The sequence below is a fragment of the Stegostoma tigrinum genome, chromosome 18, assembly GCF_030684315.1.
Source record: "Stegostoma tigrinum isolate sSteTig4 chromosome 18, sSteTig4.hap1, whole genome shotgun sequence".
Taxonomy (NCBI): domain Eukaryota; kingdom Metazoa; phylum Chordata; class Chondrichthyes; order Orectolobiformes; family Stegostomatidae; genus Stegostoma; species Stegostoma tigrinum.
The window spans coordinates 50,539,636-50,554,476 of NC_081371.1; the positions used below are offsets into that span (position 1 = coordinate 50,539,636).

Sequence of the window (14,841 nt, forward strand, 5' to 3'; positions counted from 1 at the left end):
ATGGCTATGAATCAATTCAAATGGACTAAATCTGGTAGTTTCATTTAACACGTACTAAGAAAAATTGTTGGTCCCAATCCTGTGGGTATTCGTGACCATATGTCTTAATTGTGGTTTTGAGATTCTGATGGTATTTCCCCAAAGTTCCATGGTTTGCAGATGGTGCACATTGACTTAATTGTTTTATACCCAACAAAAAAAACCTGAAATGTTAACTCTGCTTTCTTTTCTGATGCTGCCAGACCTGCTGAGTTTTTCTAGAAATATCGTTTTTTGTTTTATAACCAAACTGATCTTGACTTCCTGGAAAAGCTTAGAATCTTGATGAGATTGTATCCCATTCGTAGTCAATAAAGTAAAACTGAGTAAACTTTTCCACCACTACCCTAGCTGTACCTATCTTAAAATATTGGCATCTGGGAAGCAGGTTCACATCGATAAATGTAAGGATATACTGATGACCTACTTACATTTTAAGTGGTGGTTCTGTACAATCTAAAACTCAGCTGGTATGTGTATCGCCAAGGTACTGGCTTTCTTACCACTAGACCAGACAACAAGTCACACTACAATCTTGGTACAATGGAACTGGCGTATACTCCTCTCTCCTGTTTAACAAAACATTGGCTTTCATTGAAGCCTTTGGAGGGGAAACTAGATCCTTTTCCAACAAGAGAATTTGAGTTGCCCATGGATCCCTTGTTATTATGGACATTCTTGCTTCATTTGAAGGAAGGGTTATCTTCCCTTCAGACGCAAAACCCTTCATATTTCTCATCTCCTATATGTTCTTCTTCTGTACTCTCGGAAGCATTTACCTCTAGTCAGTTATTTCCAGTTAAAGCCATAATCTAATTCATGTATTTTTTCCTTTTGAGTTTCCTTTTGGACTCATTACCTCTAATATGTCCCATGAAAGAATAAAGCAAAATAAATATTATAGATGACCAGCGTATATAAAGCAACACATCGAGGGAAAAACAATTAAATGGTCAAAGTGACAGGAGCACAAGACAGTAGGAGAAATATACTTAATAGTATCTTTGTATAGCATGAGTAAGGGTACTAGTAAGCAGGAATAAAGGGAAATATAAAAACTTCATGAAATGGAACAGACTGTAAGAGTCCAGTAGAGGAAAAGAATAAGTTGATCCCATGAGGGCCGATCTCCTCACCTGTGTCATATTCGAAAAAAGGCCATTCTGTAATGTGTCTTCAAACATGCAAAGTTTTGGTGAAGCCAATGACTAATATTTCCATTTCAATGTTGTTGCTATTGTGCACACAAGGTCTGCTTTCTTGAAATTCAGCTTTCTTGAAATTCCAGGGAGTTGTTCAAGCCTTAATTACAATTTGAGCCACTTATCTAATCAGAACTCTTAATACTATCTCATAAATGCAATAATTACCTTTAAAAAAGCTTTGGCTTTAGAGACCCTGCTTGACTTTCAAAAAGCAGGCTGCAAATGCAAGAATGAAACAAGTGGATTATCTGGAATTTGAGGAGGAATTAAACATTACATGTAATGTTAGATTATTGGAACTCAAGCTGAGTTTATGTTGGGTCATGTGCCTGCTTATATTGTTTATATTTGGAGTGAGTCTGTTAAATGTTATCAAAAAAGTACAATCTAGTTGGTCACAAGGACACATGCCTTTCACCTGCTTCTTCAGTTACTTAACCATAGGTAATTTGTTCTACATGTTTACTACCTTAACTAAATCTAAACTGTCGGCACACCTGTCTTCATTGGTTAAGGATTTAGTATCTAATTCTAGAGTTTGTTGCAAAAGTGAACATATTATCAAACTTCACTTGGATTTATTCAATTTATTTGTTCCCTAAAAATTTTGACTTTCTGAAGAAGCTTGTATAATTGGACTGATTTTCTTCATTTCTAATCTTTATAACCAAATAGATTAATCCCGGGACACACGTAGCTGACATGCAATCGTCCGATCCCCCAGTAGTGGACATTGGAATCGACTTTTTCTCTAAACACAAGGTGAGCTTGTCACATAACGTGACAACAACATATTTCAAATGGAAAATAAATCCATTTTAAATGCTGTTACTTCCTATGAAAATTAGGCATCCTCTTCTGAAAGTTCACATTTTTAGTAACAATTTCCATGATACTCCAATTTTGTCCTTTTTATTTTTCCTCCTTGAGGGCATCAAATGAAATTGAAACACAAATGATAAATATCATCCAGTACCTTACTGACCTCATTTCATACTGGATCTCAATCAGATATGCCTTTGGGGGATATTACAGTTAGCCTGAATCCATCTGCATTTGCATTTTTAGCAGGGCTATTTGATTAATGCGGTTAACTGTAGCATGCCCTACTTCATTCTACGTTTTGGGCATTTGTGCCCCATCCTAATCTACATGGCTCAACTCCACATTGAATAAACATGAGTTACTTGGGAGTTCAACAACAGTGCCTTACCATATATGTACCTTCCCATATATGTATCTTCAGTATTGTAAAATATCCTAACTTCACAGTTAGGCACTTCTCAGGAGAATTCTCAAATAAAACTTGACACTTAACCTCATAATGAAGCATTCAGACAAGTACCCAAAAGCTTAATTAAGGTATTAGGTTTCCTCCCTCCCCCAGGAGGTTCCCCATGGTAGGCTATTGCAGAAAATTCGGAGGTACAAGTTTGAGGTTTGGATCAGAAATTGGCTAGCTGGAAGAAGGCAGAGCGTGGTGGTTGATGGGAAATGTTCATCCTGGAGTTCAGTTACTAGTATTCTTTTTATTAAGCTTGGACAGAAGGTTTGTAGACTGAGATGATTGCTTTAACTGTTCAAAAATAATTATTTCTGACTCTGTTTTCCCTTTCTGTAGTTTAAAAAAAATAAGTTGCGGTGGTGGTGCGCTGAAAATAAAACTTGCTCATACATATAAGTAACAAAAATCGAGGCTTATAAAGCATTATCTGATTATTATAAAAATGTTATTTGTGTTGCACTGGGTTGAGGAAAGGGTGGCAGGTGGTCAGTACACTACCTTTAAAAGGTTAATGATTGCTCACATCATGGTCTGTACCTTACTAGTAGGTCTGCAGAGTGTGTTCTATGTTTTATTGTACTTTCAACAGTTAAGTTCACAACTGAAACATACTGCCTGGCTAATAACATGCCCCACGTTCAGACACTTGTACATTTTTAGCATATGCAGTCCAAGCTACCAAATATGTTCCTTGAACATTGGAGTGACAGTTTTGTAAATGCTCAAACTTTAATCTGAGTTTTACAAAAGAGTACTGCCAGTGTATGCTGTTGAAATGTTAATCAATACCTTCAGTCCTCAATGTGTGTTGAAAACAGCTCTTCGCCTGTTGTGATGGACTGTGTACTCTGTCAGGCTGATTTGACCTGCATAGAATCCAGTCTTGCAGGATTTGAGGTGTAGGCTGGGCACAAGGGCCCATCGTGGCACAAAGAGGAAGAATTTATAATTATATACATTTTTGCAGCCGTATCAAACATTTTCTGAAGATGGAGAGAGAACTCATATTTGAAGGCAGAAAGTGACTTCCCACTGAACTTACCATTTGAACAAAATTAAACTTGAGAATTTTTATGGCATTAAACGCTTAAACGTAAGCATTTAAGAAATGCCTTAAATGAATAAATATGGCGAGACTGTTTTCCTTAAAGCAAAGCAGGTCAAAGGGGTATCTCATTAAGGTGGACAAATTCTTGAGGTGCACAGGTAGGAGGAAACCTTACCCTATAGTAGAGAGGTCACTAACCAAGGGGCACAAATTTTGGGTAAGGAGCAGGAAGTTTAGAGCAGATTTGAGGACTTCTTTTCATCCACAGTGGAATTTACTACTTAAAAGGGTGGTAGAGATGGGAACCTTCAAGACATTAAAGAACTATTTAGGTGAGCACTTTAAACACTATTGCATACAAGGCTACAGACCAAGTGCTGGAAAATCAATAGATGGATGTTTGATGACCAGTGTGGTAAAGATGGGCTGAAGGACCTTTTTCTGTGCTGTTTTTAAAAGAAAAATCTGCCTCTGCAGGAGCAGGAGTAGGCCATTCAGCTCCTCAGGCCTTGTCCATTATTCAGTAAAATTGTAATTGTGGCCGTAATTCCACTTTGCTGCTCCCACTGCTGCCATCACACTTGATTCCCTCGTAAATCAGAAAAAAAACTATTCATGGATTTTTGATTAAATAATAAATAAAATCTGGCAAACAATTTTGTGCATAATGTGACTGAATTTCCCATGGGTGTTACCCATTCAGCTAAGGGGGCCCGGACCTCTTCCGAATGGCTCCCTGAAGCCAGTCTGAGTTGCTTCAGACATTGTCAGTGACCCTTGATATCTGCTAATCCCCAACCAGTGCACAGACCAAGTTGTTTGTGGAGTGCTGGAATTATGTATTGAAAGTTGTTTTCCATTTTTTTCACACAACACAACAAGGTGGGTGGGATAGGGAGACTGTTCTTGTACAGCTCGGGAGATGTTTTCACATGCCATTGGCCACAACCTGATCTAACCTCCATCCCAGAATTGTGGATAGATGAATAAAGAGTGCCTAGGACCATATTAAGAAGAGTTTTATGATTGCAGGTACCCATTATAGCATTACCTATGTGGTAGTATAGCACTTGAATATTGCAAAAAACAAGACACGTTTACTGTTCGACAGGAAACTGTTGATTAATATGTGGACCCTAATTGGTAGAGGACTCAGAGATGGAGTGTGGAGGGGGTGAGGGATGATGGATAGGGTAGGGTGTAGCGGTAAGTTACTGAAATGGGTTGCCAGTACTGGGAGCAACCCATACAAAACTGCACCCTAGCAGTGTAGGAGGAGGGTAATGAATATAGAAGGTGTTCACAATCTCAAATTGTTGAACACAATATTGAATCCTGAAAGCAGTAGGTTACTTGGCAGAAGATGAGTTGTTTTCTTCCAGCTTGCATTGAGCCATGCTGGATCACTGCAGCAGCCCAGAGACACACATGCTGATATGAGAACAGTGGTGTGTTGAAGTGACAGGCAATGGGAAGCTCAGGGTCAATTTTATGGACAGTGTAAGCATTCAGCAAAATAGGTCTCTTTCTCTGCGCCGTGTACTTTATTCACTCTCCTCCTCCACCACCCTGTTTTCCCCCTCCACCCTTAGTCAACAACATAAACACCATTTCCCAGCAATTTTTCACTTCTGACAAATGGTCAGTAGACTCAAAACATTTCCTTTGTTTTGTTTCTCTCTACAAATGCTGCCCAAACTGCCAATTTTCTCCAGCACTTGGTTTATGTGTGCACACACTGTCTGCTTCAACTTAACAAAACAGGTGACAGATATTAAAAACTGAAAGTACTACACAAACAAAAACAGAAATTGCTAGAAAAGCTTAGCATGCCTGGCAATATCTGTGAAGAGAAGTCAGAGTTAATGTTTCAAGTCGAGTGATCCTTCCGCAGAACACAAATCAGGTGATAGATATTTACTTAGAAACACAGAATATAGGAACAGGAGGAGACCATTCAGCCCTTCGAGCCTGCTCCACCATTCTTCACGATCGTGGCTGAATGTCCAACTGAATAGCCTAAAGCTACTTTCTCCCCATAAGCTTTGATCCCATTCTCCCCAAGTGTTTTATCTAATCGCTACTTGGGGCGAATAGTGATTCAATTCTCACAGCTTTCCCATTTGAAATTGAAACACAGACCAGCAGATAACAATAGATCATCACTAAATATTGTTTCTCCATGGCAATGCCTCTGCTAATCAGAATCCACTAGCAATCAACACTGTCCTCTCATGCAGTAAAATGTTGGCTTTCCCTCCATGGGTTTTGAATTGACCTAATGTGTGCAGGCTGAAAAGCTTCAACAAACTGTCCTTTTTCAGCAATGCACAGTATTATTAGGAATAAATTGTTATCCATTGTAATACCACAACCTGTCCTGCAGAGGGCGATAATTTGTGCCCATTTTGTAAACTACTTTTTGGATAGGTGGAGTTAACATACCTTCTTACTTGTTCACTTATGGGACGTGAACATCACTGACTGGCCCTCATTTATTGCCCATCTCTAGTTGCCCTAAGAAGGTGGTGGTGAGCTCCCTTTTTCAACTGCGGTCCATGTAACGTAGATCGATCCACAAATTCAAAATGCACATCGGGATAGAATTCCAGCATTTTGATCCAGCAACAGTGAAGTAATGGTGACATATTTCCAGGTGACTGGTTTGGAGGAGAACATGCAGATGGTAGTGATCCCAAAATCTGCTGACCTCCTCCTTCTAGGTGGCTTTGGCAGGTGCTGTCCAAGGATCTCTGGTGAATTTCTGTGGTGCATCTTGTAGCTGGAACACACTGCTGCCACTGAGCACTGCTGGTGGAGTAAGTGACTGCTTGTGGAGGTGGTGCCAATCAAACAGGACATCTTGCCCTGGATGGTATCAGGCTCCCTGGGTGTTGTTTGAGTTGCACTTATCCAGACAAGTTGGCGGAGTATTCCATTACACTCCTGACTCGTGCCTTTAAGATGGTGGACAGGCTTTGAGGAGTCAGGAGGTGAGTTACTCGCAGCGTTTCTTAGCCTCTGACCTGTTTTTATAGCTGCTGTATTTAAATGGTGAGTCCATTTGAAGTCTGGTCAATGGTAACCCTCCAGGATGTTGATGATAGGGGAGGGGTCGAGGGGTGGATTCGGTGATTGTAACATCATTGAATGTTAAGGGGTAATGGTTATATTGTCCGTCTCTTAATGGAGATGGTAATTACCAGACATTTATGTGGCACTGAATCTATATTGTAATGTTTTATTGTTAATTCTGAGGAAGGGTCGCCGGGCCTGAAGTGTTAGCCCTGATTTCTCTTCACAGATGCTGCCAAACGTACTGAGCTTTTTCAGCAATTTCTGTTTTTGTTGCTAATATTTTAGTTATCCTGCAGATGGTGCTGTTGGGCTGCAAACCACATACTGATCCCACCACAGTACTTCAATGTCTCAGATATAAATTTAAGTTTTGAAGTTTCTGCTGCTTTTTGCTTGACTTACTAAGCCAATTAATTGCTTGGATAAGCATATGGATGCACATGGAATAGTGTAGGTTAGATGGGCTTCAGATCGGTATGACAGGTCGGCACAACATCGAGGGCCGAAGGGCCTGTACTGTGCTGTAATGTTCTATGTTCTTATGTTAATTTTCCAAAGTTGGGCTAATGTCTTAATGCCCAGCAGCTGTTTTGCACTCCACGTAATACTGCATGAATGTACAATTTCATTAGGTTTGCAATAAACGACTGCAGCACGGCATGTAACTTATTATCCTGTCTACATGTTCCATAAAACCCATTTACAGCATTATATCATTGAGCAGGGTAATGAAAAAGCCAAGTGCAGAAATTGATACGTATATCAGACAAGTGTAAACATTTACTGATAGATAAAACAGAAGCATAAGTATTCTGCCACTACACATTTACTGCCCTAACCATGTGTGGAAAGAAATTAGAAAAAAAAACAGACAAATTCTTTTAAAGTAATGCAAATGAAAACCTGCCTACATTGGATACAGTTGTTCGAATGTTCATTAGATCTTCATAACTGCTGTAGTATCTACCAACTGCCAGTCATTACTTGTATATTAGGTGAATCAATATTTTTGGCATTTAACCAATCCCTAGGTGCTTGTCTCAACTCAGATTTAATAATTTGAAACAGAAACAATGGTGTATGGATGATGATATGTCTGAGAGCAAGGTTCAAATTCAATAGAATTGCACAATGTTAGCATAGAAGTTCAATGGGTGGTGGGATAAATGGAATGTATACTCCATTCAAAAGGAATGGAGTATAAAAATGGGGAAGTCTTACTAAAGTTATACTAGGCAGTAGTCAGACCAGATCGAGAAGACTATTTTTATCCTTTTACTGAAGAAAAGCTATACTGGCTTTGTAAGCAGTCCAGAGAAGGTTCACTAGATTGCTTCCAGGAATGGAGGGGTTTTTTTCTGAGTAGAATTTGAGCAGGTTGGGCCTGTAGATATTGGGGTTTAGAAGAATGAGAGATGACCTTACTGAAACATAATTTTTTTTTAGAGGGCTTTACAGGGTAGAATGTGGAGTGATTATTTTCCCTTGAAGTCTAGGACTGAAGGACATAATCTGAGAATAAAAGTTCAACTATTTAAGACAGTTAAGGAGGAATGACTCCTCCTGAGGATGGTGAATCTGAGGAATCCTTTACTGCAGAGAGCTGTCAAGGCTGGGTCTAAGTGTTTTTGAAGCTGAGAGGGACAGATGTTCAATAAGTTGGGCACTTGATGGGTATGAGGAAAAGGCCGGAGAGGAGTTGAACACTATCAGATCAGCCATGACCTCAGAGACATACAGCACAGAAACAGACCCTTCGGTCCAACTCATTTATGTCACCCAGACATCCCAGTCCAACCTGGGTCTATTTGCCTGTATTTGGCCAATATCTCTCTTAAACCCTTCCTATTGATATACCTATCCTGTTGCCTTTTAAATTTTATAATTGTACCCCCCGCCACCATTTCATCTGGCAACTTGTTCCATTCACACACCACCATCAGCGTGAAAAAGTTACCTCTCCTGTCCTTTTTAAATGTACCCCCCCACCCCCGACTTAAACCTATGCCGTCTAGTTTTGGACTCCCCACCCTAGGGAAAATACCTTGGCAGTTCATGCTATCCTTGTCCTTCATGATTTTGTAGTCCTCTCTAAGGTTACCCCTCAGTCTCCGACACTCGAGTGCAAAACCAGTGACCAGAGGTGTTCTGCAGGGATCTGTTCTAGGACCTCTGCTCTTTGTGGTCTTTATAAATGACTTGGATGAGGAAGTGGAAAGGTGGGTTAGTAAGTTTGTCGATGACACAAAGGTTGGTGGAGTTTTGGACAGCTGTAGTATGTTGCAATGGCACATTGACAGGATGCAGAGCTGGGCAAAGAAGTAGCAGATGGAATTCAACCCAGAAAAGTGTGAAATAATTCATTTTGGAAGGTTGAATTTGAATACAATATAGAGATAATGGCAGGATTCTCAGCAGTGTGGAGGAGCAGAGGGATCTTGGGGTCCATGTCCATAGATCCCTCAAAGTTGCGATCCAAGTTTACAAGGTTATAAAGAAGGCATATGGTGTGTTGGCTTTCATTGGCAGGGGAATTGGGTTTAAGAGCTGTGAGGTTATGTTGCAACTCTATAAAACTCTGGTTAGACCACACTTGGAATATTGTGTTCAGTTCAGGATGCCTCATTATAGGAAAGATGTGGAAGCTTTAAAGATGGCGCAGAGGAGATTTACCAGGATGCTGCCTGGACTGGAGGGCAGGTCTTACGATGAAAGATTGAGAGAGCTAGGGCTTTTTTCATTCGAGCGAAGAAGGATGAGAGGTGACTAGATAGAGGTTTACAAGATGATGAGAGGCATAGATAGAGTGGATAGTCAGAGACTTTTTCCCAGGGCAGAAGTGACTATTACGAGGGGACATAATTTTAAGGTGATTGGAAGAAGGTATAGGGGAGATGTCAGAGGTTGGTTCTTCATGCAGAGTGTGGTGGGCGTGTGGAATGCGCTGCCAGCAGTGGCAGTGGAGTCAGATACTTTAGAGACTTTTAAGCAACTCTTGGACAGGCACAGTAGTAAAATCTAGGGTATGCAGGGTAAATTAATCTTAGTAGCATGATAGGTCGGCACAACCTCATGGGCTGAAGGGCCTGTACTGTTCTGTGTTCATCCATGCCAACCTGATGAACTAGATTTATCTAGTCTCATTTGCCAGCATTTGATCCATATCCCACTAACTCCTTCCTATTCATACATCTATCTAGATGCCTTTAAATGTTTTTATTGTACCATCCTCCACCACTTCCTCTGACAGCTCATTCCACCCAATGCGTGAAAAAGTTGCCCCCTTAGATCCCTTTATAAATTTTTCCCCCTCTCACGTTAAACCTGTGCCCTCCAGTTTTGGACTCCCCCACCCCAGGGAGAAGACATTGTCTGTTCACTCTACCCATGCCCCTCATGACTTTGTAAACCTCTACCAGGCTATCCTTCAGCCTCCAACGTTCTGGAAAAATAGCCTCAGTCTATTCAGCCTCTCCCTATAGTTCAACCCCTCCATAACTCCTGAATTGGTCTATTTTTCTTCTGTGGTTCCTCAAATCTACCCACACAGACTGTATTTTGTTTCCGGCGATTGACATGGTTTAATTTTATTTCTTACTAGCAACGCAATCCGCACCCCCCCCCGCCTATCTGTGTCCTTTCAGTAGGACATATATATTTGGATATTTAGCACTTAGCCCTGATCTCTTTGCATCCACATCTGTGATGTCCGCAACATTGTGCCTGCCCGTTTCAATCTGCAATGCAAGCTAACTTACTTTATTTCACGGACTGCACGCAGTCGGGGCTCAGCTGCAATCTGAACGTGGGAACCGTTGCATGCCAGTGCACTACAAATCCCAAAGCCAGAATCTCACTCCTAGAACAATGAGCCAATGACATGACACATGCCACTCACTTATGGCCATGCCTTCTCTGAGGATTAAACTTGGAATCTTCAGATTTTGAAACTAACACACTGGCTACTGAGCTAAAAGAGCCATTGTGTCTCTGCTAGCTGGAAAAGAGCCATCCCACTTTCCAATTCTTGGTCAATAGCCTTGTAGACTACAGAATCTCTAGTGCATGTGCAAGTGCCTTTTCAGTATGATAGATGTTTTTGAAACTACCGTCCTTTCAGGAATGCAGTTTCAGATTCAACTCTCAGAGTTTCTCATCAACGTCTCTCTAAACTCTCTGTCTCTTAGTTCACATCTATCCATCCAGGTTATTAAAGAATCCAGCCTTTTACACACTTTGAATTGAGATTCAAACAGCATCCTCTGTTCCGAAGAAAGCCTATCCAATTATTTTTCTTATTAAGAGAATAAAAATACTTGCAATTATTGGAGCCATTTCACGATACAGGATATCTCAAAGTGCTTTACAAAATGCATTTTGAAGTATAGTCTTTGTTGGAATGTAGGGAATGCAGCAGCTAATTTGCACACTGCACGCTCCCAAAAGCTGCAATATTATGATGACCAGCTAATTTGATTTTTTTTGGTGATGTTGATTGACTGATAAATATTCTTCAAGGCACCGACACCCTTGTTCTTTTGTTTTTAAATAATTCCTGGAATATTTTACGTTGACCCAAAGATGGTTCCTAGGTTTAATTTCTCATCCGTAAGACAACACAACAATGCAACGTTCCCTCAGTAGTATATTGGATTGTCAGCTTTGATTTTTGTGCAGAAATCCTGGAATGGGATTTGAACTTGGAGCTTTGTGATTGAGAAATATGCATTGGTATACTATCAACTCAGCTACTGCTGACATATTAACAGTGTCCTTCTAAATGTTCTTTGTCCTTCCTGTAATATGGGAATCAGAGGTATGTTTGGTGTTCTACTTGTGGCCTAACTAGTGTTATAAAGTTCAGGCATGACTGCCTAGTTCTTATAATCAGTAACCCTTATGTTAAAGGAAAATATCCTGTAAGGTTCCTTAACTGTTTTATCTAATCTGTCGGCATGCACTCCTAGGGCCTTTGGTCCTCAATGCTTCACAGTCTCCTACATTGTGAATTCACTTGACTTACTTGCCTTCTCTAAATACATTATTGCACACTTCTGTAGAATAAATTCTATTTACTGCTCTTCTGCTGAACTGACCAGTCTATTGTTGACTTTCTGCCTCCTTATCCTCCACACCGCAAGATTTTGTATCACTCAGAAATGTCTTAATCGTACCCTCTCTATTTGAATCTTAATCAGCAGTATACCACAAAAGCAAGGAGTCTAGTACTGAGCCCTGCAGAATGCTAATGGTTACAACCTTCTGGTGTTATGAACGTCTTTCAAACATTCCTCCTACCTGCCACTGAGGCAACTACCTATTTTCCCATTGCGTCCACGAACCTTCACTTCCAAACCATTATACCACAAATTGATCATCTCCAAATTTAACTGATAAATAGTTTGGGTGGGGTGACGGCAAAACAGTCATGAGACCTGGACCCATCAATGGTTGCCATACTTTCTGTGGAGCTACACAAAGTCTCATGGGCCCAAAAAGGAAAAGATAAGTTGGGGGTAGTTTAATCTAAGGTTTTTCAACCTTTCCAAAATTTAAGTGATCATATTTTCAAATGTGGGCCATCTAAGTCTCTGATTTCACCACATGCTGCATAATATATTGCACTTGTAAAGCATTGAACACTACCTGGATCATTGTGAACTTTATTCACTGGTGCTGCAAGTCAGTCAAAAGATCTTAGAATGAACTCCATGTGCATGTGGAGTACTTTATTGAAATTGAAAGTTTTAAAGTAGGTTTTCTACTAGCAGTGGTCTAATTAATCTCTCAAATCCTGCTTTTGCTCTGCCAACATTTTACTCAGTAGTGTGAATGAAAATTAGCATGCTAAAAGTTGATTATGTAACTGCTGTCTTCTTGATTCACAAACACTGGCAGTCTTTGGTCTCAGCAACTTAACTGATGTGCTTGTTGTACACTGATCCAATTAACTAAAAACAAGTACAACACTCCTCTTGTCCTGCCCTTATTTAGAGCCCGCATGACCAGTGGTTCTCTACCATGGTCAGAAACATGCCAAAGTTCTTGCCCAATTGAACCGAAGAACGCTACTGTAAAGAAAAAACAATGGAAGTTTGGTCTAATTACAAGGCACTGTAGAACAAGAATATCTGTGTTTTTCACTGTAAACTTCCATAATTCTGTTTGGTATGGTGGGTTATACAATTGGGTGACAAATGATCCTAAAGCACTTTAGCATCTCAAAAGACAGTGTATTTTTATGAGTAAGTTGGACTAGTGAACAGAGTGGCTACCTTAGAAAACCTATGTCCAACTCCATAACTTGTCCTGACAAATGTAAATTGAAAGTTTTTTGTTCTAACACATGTGTCTAGCAGGTGACTGTACAGTCTGGATCACTGTTAAAGAATGTGCTGTAGGGAAAGGCATTCCTGCAGGTCAGGCAGAATCTCAGACTGTCCAACAGTTGGCTTCAAGGAAGAGTTAAGTGCAACTAGCCCCGTTTTGTAAGTGGATAAGATGTTTGCAACCATAAATGTATTTCTGCAGGGATCTTGTACACATAGGTTCTGATAGATGGAAGAACATCTGTCACAGTCTTTAATTTATGCCTGGAGATCAGTAAGCTCTGCCTCCTCTAGTGGAATGATGTAAATTTAAAAGACAAGTGAAAGAAATAGAATTGGGGTTAGGTCAAAATGACTAAATAAATCACTCCTCTCCCAGAGTTCACTTCCAGCAAAGAGTCTATTGAAGTTACACCAGTGGGAAGAAACTCTGGGGCCCAGAAACGACTACTCTGAACAATGGAAACCTGCCTTTGACTATTATGAATCAATTGTATTACTAAGTGGACACATATATATCCAATCAGATTAATCATGTGACAATATGGTCTGTGACGGACAGCCCTTGGTCTTCAGCGATTTCATGATGTTTACCAGACACCGTTATCTCTATCCTTGGGCATTCACAATGTATCTTATTGTGACATCTTATCACATTCCAAAACTGCTGATTTTTGCACCTGTAATTCAATCCTCCCTGTTAATAGTATGGAGACCCTTCCTTACTGTCAAAGGCTGCCTGTCTAAAATTATTCAGTTAAATCCCTTTTATATTTACCGTATTTTAAAAGATTATTTGTATTTATATATATCCAAAATCTGCAACTATGATTATCTGGGTATCTTAGCTGACCCATTTATTCTGAGATGTATCTCAGAATTTAAATCAGCTAGGTATGGAATTCTTCTATCAGCATACTCAAAGATGTCCTTATCCACCCGTCTCTGGATAACTGATTGAAGCGGAGTGTTTGCAACAGGATCCTTTATATACTCATTGTGAGATCCTTTGTGTGCTATCTTAATCTTGTTGCCTTAAATGTATTCAATGCTACAATTGTCCTAACTTTTGTTTTACTTTAATTTTACATTAAATAAGCTACTGCTCCAGCTAAAAAAAATCTTCTCTGCCATCTTAAGTCAACTAAAATTTGCAAGTGGCCATTTTTATACCAGCTTCAGCCAGGGAATCCCCAACAATTAAGAATCAAGGCGGAGGTAGCCGGTTATTTTTAAACATACTCTTGTCTCTGAGTCAAACAGTAAGGAAATAGACTCATCGGTCCAACTCATTCATGCCGATCCAGATTTTCCAAACTAAACTAGTCCCACTTGCCTGTGTTTGACCCATGTCCGTCTGAACCGTTCCTCTTCGTGTACTTTGCTAAATTTTTTTTTATGTTTTAAATGTACCTGCATCGACTACTTTGTCAGGCAGTTCATTCCCCATACAAGCCCCCCTCTCTTGTAGAAAAAGTTACCCCTCAGTTGCCTTTTAAATCTTTCTCCTCTCTCAAAAATGTGCCCCCTAGTTTTGAATTCCTCTACTCTAGGGGAAAAAGAAACCTTTGCAGTTGACCTTAACTGTGCTGCTCATGACTTTATAAACCTCTAAGGTTACACCTCAGCCTCCCAGCCTATCCAACCTCTGTTTATTACTCAAACCCTCCAGTCCTAGCAACATTCTGGTAAATATAGTGTGGAGATGGAGAAACGCAGCAGGTCGTGCAGCATCAGAGGAGCAGGAAAGTTGACGTTTTGGGTTGGGACCCTTCTTCAGAAGTTCAGATTTCTGTAGAAGGGTCCCAACCCGAAACATCAACTTTCCTACTCCTCTGATGCTGCCTGACCTACTAT

General features: G+C 40.2%; 1 protein-coding gene and 1 long non-coding RNA gene across 5 annotated transcripts in view; one reads left to right on the plus strand and one right to left on the minus strand.

Annotated features, from left to right (window-relative positions):
* Window positions 1–1,450, minus strand: part of LOC132210715 (uncharacterized) — a 45,028-nt gene extending 43,578 nt beyond the window's left edge. Inside the window, exon 1 of the long non-coding RNA XR_009446897.1 lies at window positions 1,176–1,450. This is a non-coding gene — a long non-coding RNA (uncharacterized LOC132210715). The remainder of the gene's footprint in view (window positions 1–1,175) is intronic.
* Window positions 1–14,841, plus strand: part of LOC125461049 (POC1 centriolar protein homolog A) — a 94,938-nt gene that overhangs the window by 48,026 nt on the left and 32,071 nt on the right. For all 4 annotated transcript variants that reach the window (XM_048549369.2, XM_048549370.2, XM_048549368.2 and 1 more), the window contains exon 10: window positions 1,920–2,006. In XM_048549369.2, coding sequence (XP_048405326.1) covers window positions 1,920–2,006 — 87 coding nt within the window. The remainder of the gene's footprint in view (window positions 1–1,919; window positions 2,007–14,841) is intronic.